Source organism: Hylobates moloch, unplaced genomic scaffold, assembly GCF_009828535.3.
Source record: "Hylobates moloch isolate HMO894 unplaced genomic scaffold, HMol_V3 SCAFFOLD_109, whole genome shotgun sequence".
NCBI lineage: Eukaryota > Metazoa > Chordata > Mammalia > Primates > Hylobatidae > Hylobates > Hylobates moloch.
The window spans coordinates 9,943-31,985 of NW_026652384.1; the positions used below are offsets into that span (position 1 = coordinate 9,943).

Below are 22,043 nucleotides of genomic sequence, written 5' to 3' on the forward strand. Positions count from 1 at the left end.
TGCCCAATGTGGAAGAGATCTTGGTTTTCCATAAGGAAAGTGGATGCTGCCTTTCAGAATTAATTGGAACCTTAAATTACCAATTGGCTATGTGAAAAGCCCTTTAAAATTAGAAATTGAATTTTGACTTTTGCCTAACTGTAATCTTACTGGTAATTCTAGGCTATAAATTGAGCACATGCCAATGTTTTGCATAGGAAAGAGTCCCTAAAAAATGAGAAATCTCGGCCAGGCATGGTGACTCATGCCTGTAATTCCAGCACTTTGGGAAGCCCAAGGCAGGTGGTTTGCTTAAGCCCAGGAGTTTGAGACCGGCCTTGGCAACGTGGTGAAATCCCATCTCTACCAAAAATACAAAAATTAGCCAGTCTCACAACCTGGTCTCTAAATAAATAAATAAATAGATTAAAATTTTAAATAAAATTAAAATTTTTTTAAAAAAGAGAAATTGCCCCTAAACAAAGACACACCACCACCACCAAAAAGCTCACTGCTCTGAATGAATGACTTTATCCACTTCAGTAGTTACCAACTGATGGACAATTAATTGTCTTACATTTCCTGATGTGGCACATAAAAGCACCCATTTGCAATTGGCCAAATGGATTTGAATAGAAGTGGAAAATAATAACAAAGGCCCTCATTTATTAAACATCTGATGTGAGCCCTGGCCTTGACCAGGTCCTTTGTATGTATTATTGCCAATCCTCTTATAATCCTTGCAAAACAGGTCTTATGATGTCTATCGTGCAGATAGGAAAACTGAGATTCAGGGAAGTGAAGAAAGGTTCCCAATAATTATACAGTCAGTAATTATTGGATCCAGAGCTGATGGACCCCAAAGCCCCATGTTTTTCCACTGCCTCTCTTGGGGAGCTTTCAAAACTTCTGGAAACATGAATTTTGGTTTGTGACGCATAAAAGAAACAAGCATGAGCAGAAGCCAGTTCAGCCCTCTTTTGCTTTATTGAAGTCCCTGGGACTGAGTCCTTGGAATCTGAATGTTTCCCAAGGGTTTTTAGCCAGATTCCTGATTTTGTTTATTTTACTTATCACAAGTCAGAGATAGCTGAATATTTGCATTTCTGAATAGGGCTTTTTTTTACATTTCACTTGGTTTTGAATGGCTTTCAAAGAAACTCAAATTTGGACTGGGTCACCCAGCAACCTCAGGCCAGAGCTTTGAAATGGATCAGTTTCCCCCTGGACTTTTACACCATCCTAAAATGATGAGAATTAGTACATTTGTAAGGAAAGGTCTTACTGAGCCAAGAAAATTTGGTCTTCCTGGACACGGCCTGATCCTAATATTTGGGTAAAAAGTACTCTCCATAAGAGGTAGACTTGATGGGGACTGGCTGTAGAGAGTTTGCAGGAGGGTGGCTATGATTTCATTCTATCAAATTCACTCTACAAAATATTGGGCTCAGTGTTGGTTTTAGAGTCCTGGATATCCTATATTTGAAAGCAAGGCTTTTTCTAAATGAAAGAAAACTTATTAAAAAAATTGATCAGGATTACTGAGACACATTGTTTTGGAACAGAAGAGCGAATCTTCACTTTTATGCTTTTAGACGTTTCCAGCCAGAAGAAGGAAAATACCTGGCCTGGATAAAACCCATTCTTGAGTATTGCATTTCATTGTATTCTGTTTCTCATATATATATATATATGCATTTTTCCACCCATCTGACAAAAATGTCACTCTAAGATGACATCTTCAGGGAGAGGAAACAACATTATATGACTCTCAGGGTATGTGGTGGGATCAGTGGCTAAGAATGCACTGTCAATGTTTCTTGCATTTGCAGGGCAGTGTAGTATTCTGAGTTCCTAGCTTCTGCCTCTTGTCTGCTTGTTTTATATGATATTCTCAGATTATGTTCCCTTTAGATGTCCCCTGTGCATTTAGTTCTGTAGATATGAGTTAAATATTAAACCACAAGTATATGTGGCTAGTTTTGGACTGAATGGATATAAGAGGCAGGAGACAGCAATCGTTATTCATTTAGTTCTAACAATAAACTGAGCATTGTGCAGAATGTTTACTTAATCTTTATTCTTGTGAGATAAGTGGTTCTAGGCTCTATTGGATATTATTTATTCACTTGTTTCATGCATTCATTTGTACATTCCATAAATGTTTGAGTGTTTTTTATAAACCAGGTACCATTCTGGATTTTGGATATAGGAGTGAAAAAAACACACAAAAACCTTTGAACTCATTATGCTTACATTCTAGCGGGGAGTGGAGACAAGCTACAAATCATAAACAAAACAAAAAAGTCAAATATGTATTATTTGACTTAGATAAAAATAAATTAGGGAAGAGGGATAGGAGATAGCATAGAAGAGTAGGTGAGAATTAGATTAAATTAAATTAGAGCTTGACTAAATTAATTAAAAGGAGGTTTAGGGAAGTCTCCATTAAGAAAGTGACATTTGAGCAAAGATAGGGGAAAAATACAAAAGCAAGCCATGTGAGTATCTAGGAGAAGAGTATTACAGGTTAAGGCCTGAAAGTGGGAGTACACCAGGCATCTCTTAGTGATAGCAAAGAGACTAATGTGGCTAGAACAGAGGGTGTGAATGATAAGAAAGGAAATTACAGATGAAACTGAGGGAGACCAACATGGAGGCAGACTGTGGGCAAGTAGAGGAAGGAGGGTTAGCCTATTGGAAGGAGTTTTTGTTTTCACTGTGAGATAGGAAGGGACTGGCAGTGAAAAGGTGGGTGGAGGCACCAAGTAGGAACATGAATTTGTTTTTAAAGGTTGACTCTGGCTTCTGAATTTAGCAGAGGGTACAGGAGGAACATAGATGGAAGTGGTAAGACCATTGTAGTAACTCAGATGAGAGAAAGCATTGCTCAGATGACAGTGGTCACAAGGGAAGTGGTAAGGAGTGGTAGCATTTGGAAGAATTTTTGAGATAGTGCCAAAGGATTAGCTGAGAGTTGACTATGGGGTGCAAGAGTCAGAAAGGGGTCAAAATGACTCCCGTTTTATGGACTGGAGAAGTGAAAGGATGGAGTTGCCACCGATTAAAATGGGGAAGCCTACAGGAAGAACAGATTTGTGGAGGAAGATCAGGACTTCTGTTTCGAACATGTTAAGTTTGAGATGTGTAGGCATCATCACTTCGTATCTCTGTTAGACAGAACTGAATATAGATGCTTGCAGTGGTTAAGCCTCCTGCAAAAAATAACAGAAAGATATCTCCAGTCAGACCAGGTCTGACTGTCCTAACACCGTGTTCATAGCTACTACACCCTTCTGCCTCAATCTATTTCCATCTGAATACATCTCAGAGTAGTGTAGGAATCATTTGAATTTGCAGAAAACCATCAAACGTAACTTTAGCCTTTTTCAATGCCATTGAAAAAGTGTTGTGAGCCATTTACATTTTATGTGGTTATTACTTCTCATTGTGTCCTTTCATAGTGGTACTTTTGAGCCTTTTTTTTTTAACCAAAAGGAAGGCAGGAAGAGGAGACAAGAAAAGCCACAAAGGACTGGAATAATGCATATTGAGAGTGACCGTGTGCTGTCCAAACTCCCGATACAGCAATGCTAAATTGGAGGATGAGCATCTAATTCGATAATGGTTAAAATGACCTTTATCCCTGCTGCTGAGATACATTTCTCTGGATACAGGCTCAGACAAGTATGCACATCTTAGTTCTGGAGTTGGCATTAATATCCACCCACAAGTAAATTAATTACATAAGCTGCTTCCCAAAAATGTTATAAAATTTTCAGGATAGTCTACCTGACATGCTGGCCTGTAAAGATGCTCCTTTCATATCGAGCTTACAGAGGAAGGGCCAGACAGGCAGAGAAAGCAAGACTGGAGGAAGCAACTGAATGAACTGTGTCCTGGTGTCTTTTAAGTGACTTGTTGACACATAGATAGTTCTTTGGGAAGAGGACAAGATCCAAGGGGCAGACATTGGTTAGGTACATGGATCGCTTCTCTACAGAAGCATTGCAGGTGGCTGAAGCTTTCCAGCTCTGTCCCCTGACTGCTTTTGACAGTAGCGTAAGTCATGTCAAGTGGGTCTGCCCCAGCACTGTCATCTCCTAGCAGACTGACATCTCCAGGTAGCCTTGAACTCTCCAGTCCAGGCCTTCAATCACAGTCCACCTTGAGAGTACCAAGAAACTTTGGTTACTGTTCCTACCAGTCATAGCTTTCCCACCAATTACTTAGACACAACTTCACTCACCTCTGGAAAAAATTTCTCACCCACCACCCTCCCTGTCTTCCAGACGGCTTTCATAAATAATCCCATGGCAGGCACAGAGTGGATCCTTGTATTACCTTCGCCTCTTTCCTGAAAAATGTGAACATCATTATTCTGCTGATGTCAGGTTACAAATAATCACCAGGTAAACCTTGAAAGGGAAAAGAAGTCCTACAAAAACAGGCAATGTGTCTGGGAATGAGGAATCAACAGGGTAATAGGGCCCTGTTACCCACATGAGGGGTAACACTGCCTGGTGATTATTGTCATCAGTTCCCCAGGGTACCCCTGGATATAGCTACGATAGAATTCACCAAGTGCTACATTTGCAGATTTCCTTGGTTTTTGTTTCTTTCTTGATGGGGAAAACAACGGTAAAATGTTTCCATTCTTGCAGAACAAAAAGAGCCCTAATTTGGGTTTCATAGCTTGCATAACTAATTTTATACACTGCTATATTTAATGTTAAAATTTATTTTCCCCTCTAATATGAAGTTGTTACATTGTGAGATCGAAGGTTGGGGAACGGGAGAGTCCTGTCCCCCATATTCCTGGGGGTGACGGGGTGGGAGTGGAGGATGTGAGCCCCTCGTTGTCTCCCTTTATCTGCCTGATGCTGCCATCTCCCTTACTAAGCATATGCAGGGCCACCTACTTGGTTCTCATATTGACAGCAGCCTTCGACTGTGCTCTCCAAGAGTTGACATGTGAATCTTGGTTCCTTTTCTTAGACCTTTGTAGCATTGCAAAGGCTGGACTGTTGGGGGGGCAGTGGGGACGGGAGGACGGCCTAATGCCCCATCCGGCTGAGATGACCGTGACTCCCGCATCCGCTTTCTTCCTTGGTGTTCCCTGCCAATCTCAGGCACTCTCCGCTCCTTTTCATGGTAATAAGTGCCAGGGTGGTCCCAGACATAAACAGCCATCAGGCAGGCCTTGTCAACACTGGCTTTACGCCCTGAAGTCACAGCCCTTGTTTCCTGGTAAAGCTTTCCCTCCATTTTTCCTCAATATTTTGGTCATCGCTGCCACTGTTCAGAGCCATTCTTGTTTTGTGAGAAGCCTGTAAAACCTCCCCTAAGTGAGTTCATTGCCAATAAGGAGATATGTTTTTTGACAAAGGACTGTGACAACTCTCACAGCAGAGCAGGGCGTGGCAGGGAAGTGAGTGACTGTGGATTCTGTAATGGCTATCATTGATGCTGCTTCTGTGGCTCAGGACATTTAAAGAAATGGCATAACAAAAGACAAGGGAGAAATGCAGGAGTTCTTGAGCAAACATAAGTGTAAGCAGGGAATGATGGAGTAGAAAAGGGATGTGACATTCAGATATAGCATCTCTCCTCTCCTTACTCTGGTGAGAAGAGACAATACTGGTAAGTAATAGTCTCTAAGAGAGAAAAGGGCACTACAGAAGGAAACTTCAACATATATAACTGCTCTGTGGATTGATTTCTCTGGGACCTTTAGAAAGAAAAGCACTTTGCCCATTCACAGGGATGAGATCTTGCCAAAGTCCTACCTTTACCTATCAGTGCCTGTGTTAGAATGTTAGACTCCATTAGTTAACAAAATTTTTTTAAACTCACCTTTTAAACTTCGTGTTAAGAGATATTCTAAAAGAGTCCGCTGAACAGAAACAATAGTAGTAATGATGCAAAAAAAAATGTGCCATTTGTATGCTGTCTGGCTGAAACACAAAGAGCTTTGCATGCATTGTCTCATTTAATTGTAACACAGTGATATTGGCTACAGATAATACTATTCTCCCATCTTACAGAGAACAAATCTGAGCTGAGAGAGGTGAAGTCACTTGCCCCTAGTGGCACCTTGGTAAAATGACAGGTAGGGTAGGATTCCAGCCCAGACCTATCTGACTCTCAAACCTTTGCAACATTTTAGAGCAAAATGAAGACAAGCACCCTCCCCATCATCCCAGCTGCCATTTCCTGTGTTGGCAGCACCCAAGCACCCCTTGGAATTTGCTCTTCGCTGGTGCTTTGGAACAAGAGGTTGTTACATTCTTGCTTGGGGATGAGAAAGAATCAGAGTGCGTGGTTAGCTGTGGTTTTTGAACAACACCAGAACCTAGCCCCAGGCCCCCATTGCAGCTGGAGCCAAATAGCATTCTGTGCTAGGGACAGAAGCTTCTTCAGCCTGCATTTTCTCCTTCCCTGCTGTGTGACCTTGGGCACAACATGTCTCCTTTTCTCTAGTCTTGAATTTGTAAAATAAATAGATGGACAGAATAATCTTTGAGATGCCCTGCAGATTGAGCATTCGAGAGATTTTTCCTTGGTGAATTGCCAGGGGGCCAAAATTGACAACCTGCAGCCTTCCCTTCTTGACCATGTAAAGAGCATTCACCCGTCAATGGAAATAGTAATTTACTATGTGGCGTCTGGCAGGCCTCAATGAGTTAATAAACCCTGAAAAATGTCCAAGAGAAAAGTAGGGTAGCTTCAGCCAAGGGGAAATGTGGCCCTTTATTTATGGGATTGTATGTTTGCTTTTTGTAGTGTCTTTCTTCACAGGCGCTAAAGGTGTTGTGAGAAAAGGTATTAAAGTCAGAACTATTAACATTGCATAGCTACTGTCTTCCTGGGAGACTGAAGAATCAGGCAACTCTAAAATACTCTTAAGAGACATTTCTTGAGGTCCTTGCTTTCTGTTGTTGCCATGGGTAAGCAGAGGTGAGCAACTAGTTGTCTTAACCAGGCCATTTTTCCAGTGTAGCTTAAGGATTAAAGTGGTTAGGGTGTGTGGGGTGTGTGTGTGTGGTGGGGTGTGGGTGTGTGTGTGGTGGGGTGTGTGTGTGTGTGTGTGTCTTGCCCTGTCAACCAGGCTGGAGTGCAGTAGCACAGTCATAGCTCACTAACCCCAAACTCCTAGGCTTAATCAATGCTCATACCTCAGTTGCCCAAGCAGTGGGAACAATAGCCGTGCACCACCATGCCCAGCTAATTTTTCTTCTTTTTTTTTTTTTTTTGTAGAGATGGGGTCTTGTCATGTTGCCCAGGCTGGTCTCAAACTCCTGGGTTCAAGTGATCCTCCCACCTCTGCCTTCCAAAATTCTGGGATTAAAGTCATGAGCCAGAGTGACCAGCCATGCTGTATTTAAAGCCTAACTCTTCTGCTTCCTGGTGCTATGACCCTGGGCAAGTGACATCACCTCTTTGACCCTCAGTCTCCTTATCGATACAAAAAAAATCCTAATAGTGCCTGAGCCACCAGACTGCTGTTGGAATTAAATGAAAGAAGCCGGTGTTCTTTATCCCAGTATCCTGCTCATACTAAGAACACAGTGAAAGGTAGCTGGTATGATTTTCAGGAGTTCTGCTCAAACTGAAAGAGAGTGCTCTTGGGGTGGCCTTTTTGAATCTAAATAGCTTGTGCCAAATGAGTTCAGCATTAGCACCATGAGTCAGATTCCAGGTGGTTCTTTCTTTCCGACCTTTACAAAAACGTGACATTGGTTTATAGTACACCTCTGTGATGGCTATAGCTTTCATATGTTCATTCATTTCCATAAATATTTCCTGACTGACTACAGTGTGGAAAGCAGAAAGTAGACATGTGTGAGTTGCAGCTACTCTCTTTTTTCCATGTGGTAAGCCCCACATGGTTTTCCAGGCCTTCCACTGAGCAATGTTTGAAACTTTGATCACTAGATCTATATCCTTGTGTTTATGGTCTTTCTTCAGTGGAATAGTAGATACAAGCTGGCATCTCCTTTGCCTCCCCCAACAGTGTGACGCTCACGCAGTATTCACTTCATTTGTCACTGTCATTGGCAAAGGCAGTCCTGAACCTTGGGCATATGCGTTGCATCCTTTCTGATGACGTACTTTCCAGATGAGCTGTGATTTTATGTTTTGTTAAAGTTAAAATGAGAGTAGAATCAAGAAGAGTTTGTTGTTGTATGAAAAGATACAACTGAATGTTCTTTAAATGAAGTGATTTAGATGTTATTTTTATAGTCTGTAGACTCACAAGGGAAAGGCCTTGAATAGTAATTCCTTCAGTCTCCTGTCTCAAAACACCTATCTGAGTGATGGTTAGCCATCTGTTGTCAAAAATCCTTAGATCAGAAGAGCCTTGACAGCGTGGTAATAGGTTCTAGTATATGACGTTTCTCTTGGCCTTTCAGTGCTTGTTATTTCTCACCTGCTGTCAGCCAGTCCTGTGGTTGGAAATATGGACTAGTTGGTCAGCACCCCCATTTCATATTTCATGTATACAGAATCTCATCAATCCAGACGGCTTGGAGATGAGAATCACCTAGATACATAGAACTGTGCCCAGACACTGTGCTAGGGCTGTCCCCCTGGCCCATCCATTAGTCCTTGCATAGCAGGCATCTGCTATAACTCAGGCAGTCCTGGTCCTCATTCAATCCCCTTCTAGTGCTTTTTCTAAAAGGCGCCTGCCTTTTCTTTTTTTCTTTTTCCTTTTTTTAATTATTCGTTTATTTATTTTTGAGATGGAGTCTCACTCACTCTGTCGCCAGGCTGGAGTGCAATGGAGGATCTCGGCTTACTGCAACCTCCGCTTCCCAGGTTCAAGAGATTCTCCTTCCTCAGCCTCCTGAGTAGCTGGAACTACTGGTACACGCCACCATGCCCAGCTAATTTTTGTATTTTTAGTAGAGACGGGGTTTCACCATGTTGGCTGGGGTGGTCCTGATCTCTTGACCCTGTGATCCGCCCGCCTCGGCCTCCCAAAGTGCTGGGATTACAGGCGTGAGCCACCGCACCCGGCCGCCCCTGCTTTTTCTAAGCCCCTGCATCTTCCAGCCCCACCCAGAAGCCTCTTTCTGGCCAGATCCTATGTACATCTCTGACCTCTACCTTCCCCTTCTTATTCCTTCTTGGTTCCTTATGGTATCTTTAGCAACTCTGTGTAGAAATCCATCTTCTTTTGGATGTCCATGTCCTTGGGAGCCTCAGCAACCCCAGGGATCCTATTCTCTTTAGTTCTCCAGCCCTTCTCATTCAGGCGGACACACCAGGGCTGTCTTCTGGCTTCTCAATAACTAAGAAACCACATTCCTTGGTATAAGTGAAAGGACCAATGTGGGACGTCCCTAAAACCAGAGACAGCACACCAAACCCAAATTCGTCTGCACCATATCCAGTGCTACTGCTTGAGAGAGAGCCCTCGATAGAGGTTAAGAACAGACAGCCCATGTCTTGAGTTTCCTTTCCACCATATAAATTGAAATGCAAGGATTTCAAGCTCTTAGACCTTAATTAGTGAAAAGTGTTAACACAATCTCTGAACAAAACACCACCTTTCAATATCCCCTTCAAGCCACCCCACAGAAACAAAAGCCTGAATACCCAGGCACTTGGGATGCTGACCTTGGTGCTGCTAAGTAACAAGCAGAGATTACATTGTCTGGGAGTCTTGCTCAAAGTTGGGAGGAAAATCATTCTGTTACACAAAGTTGGGTTGTTTCCAAAGGAAAAAAAAAGTCGGAGTCCTATTGGCAAAGTAGGAGGCTTTTTGGCTGTGAATTTGAGGAATTAAATATTCCTTAGAGCAAGAACTATCAGATGTGTAACCAATAAATAGCATGTACTAGGTGATGCACTAAATTTAACGATTATGTCTCAGTGACACATGGTGATGTAAAAGTCAGTGCCTGAGAAAGGACTGGAAATGATCTGCTGGAAATTTCCAGAATGTGAGAGCTGTAACTTGTGTTTATTTGATTATCAAAATGATAGCCCCTCTATCAGGTCATAGTAGGCCCATTAATAAACCTGTTAGATTTGAACATTCCCACGAGCAGCTGCTTTTCTTCACTGGTAAGTTAGAAGGCATTAAAAGAAGAGTATTTCCTATCAGATTAGATACCTTGAGAATTTCCTAATTGCCTTTAGATCTTAACAATATTAGGCAGATAATATGTATGGCAAGTGCTGCATTGTTTTTTCCAAGTCAATTCCAGTCAAGTCCCCAAATTTAACAACAAAAACAAAACACTGGAATGGGTAAATTGCAGCTAGTCCAGATAGTGAAAAGATAAGGCATTGTATATAGAAGCTACTTCATCCATCTTCATTCCATTAGCAATAGATGTCAGTTATACCTCAGATGAATTTTTATCAGTAAGATTGGTGATAATTTAACTATTTTTCATTGTGCTGTTATTGTTTCCAGCAGAAATGTATTCATTTGTGTTGAAGTCATATGGGAAGCACTATATAAAGCAGTGTGGTTATGCCATTCTGAAAACACCAATTGTCTCCACTAATAGTACCGATCTCTATTACTGAGTTTACCTAGGTTATTGGGATGATTAAATTAGATGATGCGTATAAAGTCTTAGGGCAGTGCCTGGCTCATAAATGTGAGAGAGTTGTACCTTTTCCAATTCTTCCTCTACAGATTGTTGCAAACTTTTAGGCTGTAACTTCTGATCACCACAGTATATTACTAAATTAATATTTCTAACAACTCTCTTTTCCCTTATATATTAAGAGACAGCTTGTTTGGACTACTTGTATACTGAAATGACTGTCCCTACAGATAGACTTGTGTTAAGGTCACCCATGTTCATTTGATTACTCTGACACAACTATGTTTCTTCACCCTAGTCAAGCAAATTTTACCACCCATGATTCTACATCCTTTAAGTTCAACTCATTTCCTAGAAATAAATTTATCTTTCACTCCCAATGCTGTATCTCCCAGTTTTCCCCATCTCTGTAAGTATTATCACTCTCTACCCAGTTGCCTAAACCAGAACCCTGAAAGTTATCCCTGATACTGCCCTTTCCTCTCCACCCTAGAGTAGATCCATCATTTCTACTTCAAAAAAATACATCTTTTTTTTTTTTTTTTTTTTTTTTTTGAGACGGAGTCTTGCTCTTTCGCCCAGGCTGGAGTACAGTGGCGCCATCTCGGCTCACTGCAAGCTCCGCCTCCCGGGTTCACACCATTCTCCTGCCTCAGCCTCCCAACTTCCCCTACCTAAGCATTCCTGAATCACTTTCTCATTTCCACTCACACTGTATTTCCACTTGGGCTCTACTCAGGCAAATTAAATGTTTTGAAACAAAAATCAGACCGTGTCTTACTCTGACTTGAAACTCTTCAGTGATTTTTCATCTTGGGCAGAATAAAATCCAAACTCATAATTGTAGCTCATAGCTTTGCTGCCTGACCCCAGGAAGTGCCTCAGTGAGCCCTCTTCCAACCACTCCAGCCTGTTTGTTTCCTAGTACTTATCTCGATGAATAATCATATATTTATTTCTGTCGTCACTTAATTAATGTCAGCTTCCCTCATTGGTCTGTAAGCTCCATGAAGGCAGAGACTTGTCAATTTTGTTTATCGCTACATTTCTAGTACTTTGCATAATTTCTGGAACATAGTAGGTGCTCTACAAATGTTTGTTGAATAAATAAATGAATTCATTCCAAATCTAATTGAACCCTTATATTATTTTCTTTTCAGAGAAACATTTTAAAATATTAAAATTGGTCACTATTAATAGGGATTATCTGTGTGCAAGTCATCAGCTCACTTTTAGAGATTTGTGGAGATACTTCTAGGAACTTCATTCTAAAAGCCTTCTAGAATTATATCGCAAAGTCTTTATATAGATCAAACACTATAGGTTGAATGATGAATATTTTTGTTTTGGTATAGATACTTCAAGTTGGGTGACTTCCTTCCATCCTGTATACTCCATTAAGATTTTCAGAATGACTACTCCAAATCATAATATTCATAAGATTAGAGCTCAAATGAAAACAGCAATATTTTCACCTCCTAAAGTTAAAAAAATTCAAGCCAAATATATTAATATATGTACTTCACATTTCTCTATGAGCAACTATTGAAATTTTTATAGTGGTTTGTGTTTACTAGAAAAACATGTCTGGTACATTTATGAATGGATAACTGTGCGCATGCTTGGTAATAGTGGTTGAGTTAATATGTTTCATGAGTTACATGTTTCACATGGTGCTATTTATTAGGCATAAAAGGGCATGTTGGTAATTTAACAAAATCACAAAGTTAGTGGGGGAAATAAGAAATATTGAATAGAAGGAAGTGACGCTTGAAATCTGTTTTCATTGCGTTTTCACATTTTGTTCTTCATTCTTAAATTCATTTCCCTCTAAAAAGCAAGACCATTATATTGGGAAATAATGTGTCTTGAAAACCTGAGCCAGCAGCTCATGATCTGAGTGGTAATGACTTCTGTAAACACTAATGAGGCAATGGACATTGCATATCTCAGCACACTCACTGGGGCCAGCCTCTTGCCTGTTTTACAAGAAGCTGTCATATCAAATTTTTGTCCCGACTCCATGGGCACTTTGATTCCTAAACCTTTCTGAGAAACCTAATCTGAAACCCAAGTCAAGTTTCTCAGATGTGATCAGACAAGGTCACATTTAAAACAGTCCAGTGAATCTGCAGATCAAAGTTGAAAGGTAATTGCCTCCCTCCCAAAATTGGCACAGACTTACCTGCTGGCTTACCTTTCAGTTTCTAACGTGCCTTTTTCACCTCTTCCCGATGGACTGGGAAAATGAGAGCTTATGCTCTGCAAAACGGTTGAAGAGTTTTCTTCTTAAATCATTTAATTAAGAAATGGAACATAGTTTTATTTTGGAAATGCACCTTTATCCCGATCAGTGAATCACAAGGCATTTTGTTGAAGAAATTTATCACTATTTCATAGTAGGACTTCTTAAAATCAGAATTTCATGGTAATTTCACGTTCATGAGCTTTATTTTTGGCTCCAGTTCTCAGGATTTACCCACACTCTTGAGTGAGCCAAAAATGCCACACAGGATTGCTGCTGTAATGCTATGGACATTTTTTTTTTTTTTTAATACTACCTTCCTTCCCTATTGAGCCTTGAAATATTATCCAAACTGGCGCTGTAAAAGAGGGGAATGGTAACTCTTGTTAGGCATTGTCTTAACATCTCACGACGCAGGTTTTTTCTCAAACTCCGTGTGATTAAAAAACAACAACAACCTTGCCATTGCTTTATATTGCAGTGTTCTGTCTCTTGTGGTCGAGGGCATAAACAACGAAATGTTTACTGCATGGCAAAAGATGGAAGCCATTTAGAAAGTGATTACTGTAAACACCTGGCTAAGCCACATGGGCACAGAAAGTGCCGAGGAGGAAGATGCCCCAAATGGAAAGCTGGCGCTTGGAGTCAGGTGAGCAATGCTTCTCCTCTGCTGACTGCTTCCTTACGTTTGGCCCCGTGGCTGACCCCAGTGTGTTCGCTTGTGTTTCTATGCACGGTTTTGGTTTTACCGAGGGGAGCTCGGGGACTGGGAGGGGAGAATCATTACCTAGATATTCAGGATACTTACTAGCTGTGTGACACTGGGCTCCAGCCTCTGGAGCTTTGGATAATACCTGTAATTAGGGGTGGCTGTGAGGGTGAATTCTAAGTGGAAATAGGGATCAGTTGGAGCACAGATCAGCCCCTCAATACTTCGCTGATGGCATTGCATTATCACCACGTAGAAAACTACTAACTCAGACCGCCCTGAAGCTGACTGTGGTCACCTGGCAGAAATTGAGTCTCAGTTTATCTTGGAGGTTCTTGAAGAAAGGGCTATCGACAGAAAGTATTAGAAAATACCTCTGCCCGTTTGCTTGTTTACAAAAAGTGAAGGACAAGAGGGAGAGTGCTCTGTTATTGTCTAGCTATATGATCTTGGGTAATTTAATTTTCCTGAGCCTCCTACACATGGCTCTTATGACGATTTAATGCAATCATGAATGCCCAGTGCTTTGCAGGGGTCTTGAATCTAGTAGGCTGTCAAGAGTAATATTTTGTTTGGACAAGTGTGATGTGTGTATGGGATGGAGAAGGGTGTGAGTACCCAAGACACTGATTACAGTTAGACTCCACTAATTGTAAACATTTCATAAGCTAGTCAGGAACTGGGTGTGAGTTTCCCTGTTGAACTTGAAACAGGAACTTTAGAAGCTTCTGTTTAATCTATAAATGCTGGATATGTGAACTAAAGCCATTCATATCAAATCCTTAGAATAGATCTGGTAACTCCACACTTGCACATTTTCTTAGTTTGGTTGAAGGTGCTAACTTAAAAGTAATAAGGCTCAATTTCTTTTAAAACATTCTGTATTTAATGCTGCTCCTTCTCTCCACTGATCTGAATCAATGAAGTTTTACTGTATTTCCAGTGCTTCCATGCAATGGAGAATGATTCAGATGACTCCAGATAATCGATGAGAATCTAGGTTCAAGGTTGGCGGGCTCTAGAATGGATTCTTCCAGAGCCTAGGGTCTTGATTCTTAAGGCCCCAAAGCAGCTTTGGTCATAGCGTACATTAATATGGGGAGGATTTGAGAATCCTCCATTTCAATATGACTAATGGAAAATTCCTTCAGAAACCTGAATGTATTTTCAATGTCCTGATCTGGCATCGCTGCCCTCCATATCCTCCAGTCATCATTCCCCAGGGCGGCGGCCTCATCCCTCTCAAGGCCTTTATCATAATGAAACATGGGGGTTTTGTTTGTTTTAATTTAACAATAAAAAAAAATCTATACCCAGCCAGAGCTAGTTCCTCCTTTGCCTTCCTTCAGGGAGCATATTCAAGGCAGTATTTCATACCAGTCACCCTTCTTAATGTTTTTCTAAGTGATCCTTGTCATCTGTTAACTTCCATCCCTTTTATTTTTTGGAGCTATTCGATTCATGTAAAAGCTTGCAGCTAGCATTATTTAAGATACCACGCTAATTAGCTTGTCTCTTGTGGACTTTCATGATCTGTTCCTTTTTTTTTATGTTCCTTGGCCTCTACTTATCTGTTTGTATTTACCTCTGAATATTAAGTTCAGAGCATGTGAGTGATGTTCATGTTAAAAGCCAATATTCACAAAGGATAATTAAAAGAATCTTTTGCTCTTTATTGGTAAACACAGAGTGAGTTTTAATCCAGCATCATGTGATCTTGATGGGAAGCCTAAAATTGCTTACAAAGCTGAAATGATTAGGTTTAAACCCTGGGGGTTTTTGCCAACATAAGGTAATAGGATTATCAGAATGCCTCCCCAGAAAAAAACTGCACCTGTTCAAAATGATTGCTTGGAAAAGTCAAGTCACCTTTGCAGAAAATGCAAGTAAACACAGTTATATAATGGTCTGCGGCCAGCCTTATAATGTCCTGATTTGATTTGTAGAAAGGAATAATAAAAGCAGGCAAGACAAAGTACTGCATGGGTAAAATTCAATTTGGGCAATTTAGAAGTGTACCTGAAAATAATCAGACCCAGTGGTTAACGGAGAAAGACGGTCTGCATGATTAAAGATTATTGGCTTCCTAATGATCCAGTGGTAAACAAGAATATCCCTATGGCTGTGATAGGAAGCAAGAGTAATGATTGTCCACTTGCAGCAATATTGAGAAGATTTTATATCTGGTCTTTCTGTTTTCTGCTGGTAGTTACAGCCTAGTCATCCTGTCTTCAAGGTAGGAAAAACAATTGGTTTAATTTCTCATCACATTGAAAGGTCTGATGATAATATGATATATAGAATATTAGGAAAGAAACTACAATAGCCATGCTAATCTTTACAGTCTCTCCCCCAGTATTGATGTTTTGAGATTTAAAGTGGAATATTTCACTTCTGTGTCTTCCAAAATCTTGAATTTGTAAAGAAAATCAGCTTTTCTTGAAGGAGGGGGTGGGATTATCCTTACTGAAGCCTCAAAGGGTTTTTCTTTCTCCGAAAAGGTTACATTTAATTTGTTTAGATATTTTTAATCAAGAGCTAAGGAATGCCTATGAACTTTTGAGACAAAAATTAGCATCAAGTTCTTGATTCAGACTGACAAATGTGAAGACTCAATATTCCCATGATACAAAAGCATTTCACAGTAAAATTTTTTTAACTTATCCTATCTTTATAGAGTTTTTAAAATAAAGATCAAAAATAAAAGAATAAATTATCAGATTAGAATGAAAGTAACACCGCAACACATTCATCAATCATGAATTCATGCAATCAAGTCATTCATCAGTTCTGAGATGCAGGTCTTCTTCACAGTTCAACACCTTTGTGATCAGGATGGGCTTCACAAACTATGGAATGTCATGATTTCCTTAACAGCCCTTGTTGTCTTTCTTAGTGCTACAAAATATAATGATGTGTTTTGCAATCAGTATTGTCTTACATTCAATGAAATAAACATCGATTTTTAAAAGATCTCCAGTGCTAATGCTGAAATGGAAACTGGCAAATTGCATTAGGAATCTACCTTCCATTCTTGATTAAGACTTTTCTTATAATTACAATTAGAGCAGCTGGGTTGTGGTGTCATTCTGAAGTGTCCTTCAAGTGTTTAATGGAGAAATGTGGCAAATGTGTGGCTTGTGTTCTTTGAGAAATTAAGGAAGCCATCTGCACGTGGTCAGTGAGGAGAACTAGAGTTGCTTTAGTATTTTGTACTTTCCACTTATTTTGTTTGTATTTGAAGCACAAGCATTGACATTGAGTTGTTTGAAGACAGGCCTCTCACTGACATCCTCACTGACCTGCTACAAAAGACTGCATCATATTAGCACCAATTTAAAAACTGGGATCACAAATGCACATTCGCAGTAGCTATGCTACCTTGTCTAAGACAAATTTTACTTTGTGTTTTTGGTTTTGTTTTTGCTTGAGTTAGGGTGATTATCTCTGTTTTTTTGTTTTATTTATTTATGGAGTATCTGCCTAAAAGGTTTATTGGGAAGTATCAGAGGTATTTTATGCAAAATGCTTAGCCTAGAGCTAAGCTTTCAACTGGGGGTGATTTTGTACCCCCGGGACATTTGGGAATGTCTAGAGACAGTTTTGTTTGTCACAACTTGGGGAGGAATAAGGGGGAATGCAACTAGCATCTGGTAGGTACAAACCAGGGATGCTGCTGAACTTTCTACAATGCACATGACAACCCCCACAAAAAAAAAAAAAAAGAATTATTTAATTGAGAAACCTCAGTATACTAGCATATACTGTATGCTAGTATAGAAACCCTAGCATATAGTAAGGGCTTAGTAAAAGTTTGTATTATTATTGTTATTATTATTACTTATAAAAGTTGGTTTATATAGTTATTTTTCAAACTAATCACTGCTTTAACGTCATCACCATAATTTCAGCAGTAATCCTGGAAGAAAGTATATAAAACTCTTCCTAGGTTTTCAAGTATATATTATGATTCCCTAAACATCAAAAGTTCCATGGAGATTCTTTCTCCCTATGGAAATAAGCATCAAGTTCCCCTTTTAAGTTGGTGAGTTCTGCATACTAGCATTGCACAGTGGGGAGTAGAGAGAGATGAAACATAGCTGCCAGCTCAGGAGTTCAGAATGAAAAACATCTACTTTCAAACCTGCACGAATAGACTGTGGTGGTGGGATGATGGCTGTGGGGGGGAGCACATTAATAGAGGCCATTTAGATGTTTTCATCTGCAAATGAACTAAAAGGTGTAGTGAACAGAACAAGAAAACTTGGATTTACACACACATACACATACCACCACCATCACTGCCTCCAGGGTCACACAGAGGTCTTTCTGATGCTGTTTTATTCATGGGGTGCCTGCACAAATCTCTCAGAATTCCAAGCAAGCCTGGCTGGCTCTCTATGCAAACTGTTGCCTCCCTTGAGACGGCACAGGAAGAAAAGTTGAACACAGAAAACTAACTCCGATGGAGTGCACCTCATTTTGAGCAAAGATTACTGTGAATGCATTATTCAGAAAGGCAGGCTTGTACCTTGCTGTGAGCACTTAAGTCATGTAGAAATTTTTGAATGTGGTATTTCAAAGCTGGCTTTGACATCATGAAAATCAGAAGCCAGAATGACATATTGTATAATTGAACCTTCCTATGTCTTAATTTGTCTTTTGAAAAATTATCAAACATTGTAGGAAGTGATTTTTTAAATGTTGGATACTTATGGCTCTTAGTACCGTGCCTTCATTGAACCATAAGTAATTATTTCAATTACAATAGCATCAAAAAGAGGTTTCATTTATTTAGTAGCCTGAATAGTCTTATACATTCTAAAAGTCTTTAAATATGTTTTCATTTTCCTTTAGGTTATTAAAACATTATGAGATTCTGCATATAGTTGAGCCCTATACCAAACTCAAATTTGTTTACAATATTATTTCTGTATTTCTATTTGGATATATTGTTCCAGAAATGTGCTCTTTTATATTTAAGACCCCAAATTGAAATAGTCAAAAGACTTTTTGGTTGTTATTTATTGATGATGATAATGTTTGAACATTTCTGTCATTTATGGGGTAACTCTACCATGTTACAGTACATTCTTTTCCAGTGTAATCAATGGGAAATATGATTCATGTAGCTCTAATGAGCACTAAATGGCCATTCTCTATAGATAGGGTCATCACTGGTGATCAGGAATCCTCCCATTATACCCAGGACATAATGACTTTAAAAGTCTGGTTTCTTGTGGGTCACAAACTCATTCAATCCAATTAATACAATTGAACCCAAACAATAGTAGCTATGTTGATCCAAAATATTTTCTTCTGTTCAGCTAGCTTTGATGTGAACATATGGTTCTCCTCTCTGGCATAGATTTATCTGAAACAATATGATTTCTCAAGTTACCTTCTAAATATCGTTACCTGTTTTCTTAAAATCTGAAATGGAGAGAAAATTAACATGCAGCAGAATACATTGGGTGTGATTCTTTATAATAAATTTCCATTAATAGCCTCAAAGAAAGTTGAATATTGCTACAGGTTAATTGGAAAATAATTTTTTCAAGTTTAAAAGAGCATGATTCTATTCTTTAAGAAGACTTCTTCTTAGGAATATGGCTTTAATGTATGTTAAGCCTGTTTTCTCAACACCAGACCAATAAATGGAGGCTGAGCTATCACAAAAATTTGGAAATAATTTTTAATAGCTAAGTGTAATAATATGCTATTCTTTCCAAATGTTGCCTTTAGTTTCTGGCGGTCAAAACCTTAATCAAGACAATAATTCTTGGCCTGGCCATAAGTGAGATTATGAAACCCAGCAATGAGGAAACCATTAAAAAATTAATTTAGAGGAAAGTTAATTGCAGATTTAATATGGTGTTTTGCAAGTTGGTCAACAAAATGTTTCAACATGATTAATAATATTTTTCAAGGGCTGAAAACATTAAGCCCGAGGAAATGGTTTTTCCTGTCAGTTTTTATTCCTCATATATTCATCTGAGGTTGTAAATAGACACAAATTCTTCAGTGAATTCTGTGGTTAAAAAAATATTGCCTTATCTCCATGAACAGGAGCAAGAAAAGGAAGAGACTGGAGAAAATAATTCTACTTATAAGGTCCTAAAATCTTCAGTGGTTTACTTCTCCTTGGGTTATATTTTTAATCTGCCAAGAAATTCTTCTTGTACAACACTGTCCAGTTTTCATGAGTCTCAAATCCTCCAGGATAGAAATCATTTCAAGTTTTCATTTCTCATGGCAGCACTATTTCTAGGTTGTGCTAAATGACTCATAATGATTTTTATCAAGCTCTTCAATCCTCCAAGAATTTCGTTAACTTGAGGGATTCCTCCAAACTTGAGCACCTTCCTCACTCTCCAGCATGGATAAGATAAGCAGTGAGTTTCCAGGTTTAAGACACGATCTGGGATCCCTTTCATTGCAAATTAGAAAGCGATGTAATAGCTATGAAAGTCATTGGATTAGGAGTGCATTCCCCTCCTCTGTGACCCTCGACACCCCCCGCCCCCCCCCAAAAATAAATGAGCCGAAGCTCCCACTTACGTCCTCTGTCTTCTTAGTGCTCTGTGTCCTGTGGCCGAGGCGTACAGCAGAGGCATGTGGGCTGTCAGATCGGAACACACAAAATAGCCAGAGAGACCGAGTGCAACCCGTACACCAGACCGGAGTCGGAACGCGACTGCCAAGGCCCACGGTGTCCCCTCTACACTTGGAGGGCAGAGGAATGGCAAGAAGTAAGTAGAGCCACGAAGGGGTACCTGTCAGGCATTTCACATGTGCGCCCGTTGCTATCATCACATCTGTTCCCTGTAAAACCAGAGAAGTCACCGAGCACGGTTACAATGCTGGCTCTTTCCCAAAAGGTTCACTGTCAGACTTGCGCATTCGCTCCAACAAGGGTGGGAGAACTTCTTGTTTTTAAGCAATTCCTACGTCTCTTTGTGTTCCTGAGTGTTCCAAGTCTGGCCGCCTCAAAAAAAAAAAAAAAAACACTTTAACAGGCCATGGGCCGAATGCATTCAGATATCTTTCACAGAAGGAGGGGGAGATAGAAGGAATATTTTACATGTGTCTCCAGATTTGGTCATTCTGTATTTGTTTAAATAGCCACAGGGCAGACTTTAGGTAGAACCTACTCTGTATTTTTCCTCTTTCTATGACTTTGGCTGTCAGGTAGAAGATGGGCATTCATGTGAAACCTTGATTAATTAGTGAAAGATTTCTAACATTAAAAAAAAAAAAAGGATGGTATCCAAAGAAACTGCTCTGTTGATGGTCCATGCAGAAGTGGACAAGACTTTCTTTTTCCGTGGCTTCAAGTTAATGTTTGGTTAAGGAAAACATTGTGTCCATGGGGAAAAGTTTGGCCAGGGAGGTTTTCTAGGAGGTAACCTCTGTTTCCAGAACAGAAGATTAAACTGTAGAAAATGGGGGGAAAGAATTAGAAAGCAAACCATATCCACTGATGTTGGCATAAAAAACAAAATGCATGCTGCTTGAGGTGCAGAGATAATGAAAAATAAGACAGGAAATTCCCCACTGTGAAGAGCTTTTCAGAACATAAAGAAAGCGTATGGTTTGGAGAACAGTTAGACTGTACCCCTGGCACTGTGCTGGGTACTTTTTGTTCATTGCTTCCCTTAATCTTTTTAACCACCAGACAAGGTGAGTATTATTATTATCATCATCCCATTTTGCAGGTGAAAAAAGTGAGGTTCAGAGAGTCTGTGTCATTTGTCCAAGTGTCACATACCTAGCACCTAGCAAGTGGAAGAAGCAAGACTTGATGCTAAGTTTGTTCTCTTAAACCATTATGAAATACTAGAACTGCATTCTTTACCCCATTGGGATTCAGCCACCCAGCCCTATCTTCCTCTTCCCTCGCCTCCTCATGGATTACTTCCATTGTTTGCAGTAATTTCTTTTCTTTAGGAAACTCACCCTCTCCATCTACTCAGTCTTTTTTGCTGTTTTCCTTCTTGACTTTTTTATTCCCACCAGACAGTGGCAGGGAGGAATGCCTAAAGCAGTTACATTTCAGATTAACAGCTCTTGAGCCACATGAGTTATTTGGAGCCCTAGAGACTATAAAGTTCTACAGACTTGGTTCATATCCCAGCACTGCCACACATTAGCCAAGGGACTTAGAACAAGGATTCTTGATTTCTCTGAGCCTCGGATTATCCATTTGTAGAATGGGGATAAAAGAACTTTGCAGAGTTGTTCTGAGAAAACTGGAGATAATAGTGTTATCTATTACGGTTTGGGGATTGGCAATGTCAGATATAGAAGGAAGAGGAGACTCCCTCATCTCTCTCTCTCTCCCCCTCAGTGTGACCTCTTGATTCTCTTTATTTCAGACCTACCATGGCCTGCTCTCTCCATCTCCCTCTTTGTCTCATGCTAAACTCAACCCTGCTCCAAGGGGCGGAAAGTAAGAGAGTGTTCAGAAATGAATCTAAGCTGACTGCTTGTGCTTTAGCCAGCTTTTGAAAATGCTAGAGCCAATCCCGAAAAT

General features: G+C 40.0%; 1 protein-coding gene across 1 annotated transcript in view; it reads left to right on the forward strand.

The window, feature by feature from the left end:
• The first annotated feature begins 9,319 nt into the window (after positions 1–9,319).
• LOC116463979 (A disintegrin and metalloproteinase with thrombospondin motifs 9-like) overlaps positions 9,320–22,043 on the forward strand; it is a 41,613-nt gene continuing 28,889 nt past the window's right edge. Inside the window, exons 1-3 of the mRNA XM_058434943.1 lie at positions 9,320–9,415; positions 13,280–13,447; positions 20,086–20,259. Of these exons, the coding sequence (XP_058290926.1) occupies positions 9,320–9,415; positions 13,280–13,447; positions 20,086–20,259 (438 nt within the window). The remainder of the gene's footprint in view (positions 9,416–13,279; positions 13,448–20,085; positions 20,260–22,043) is intronic.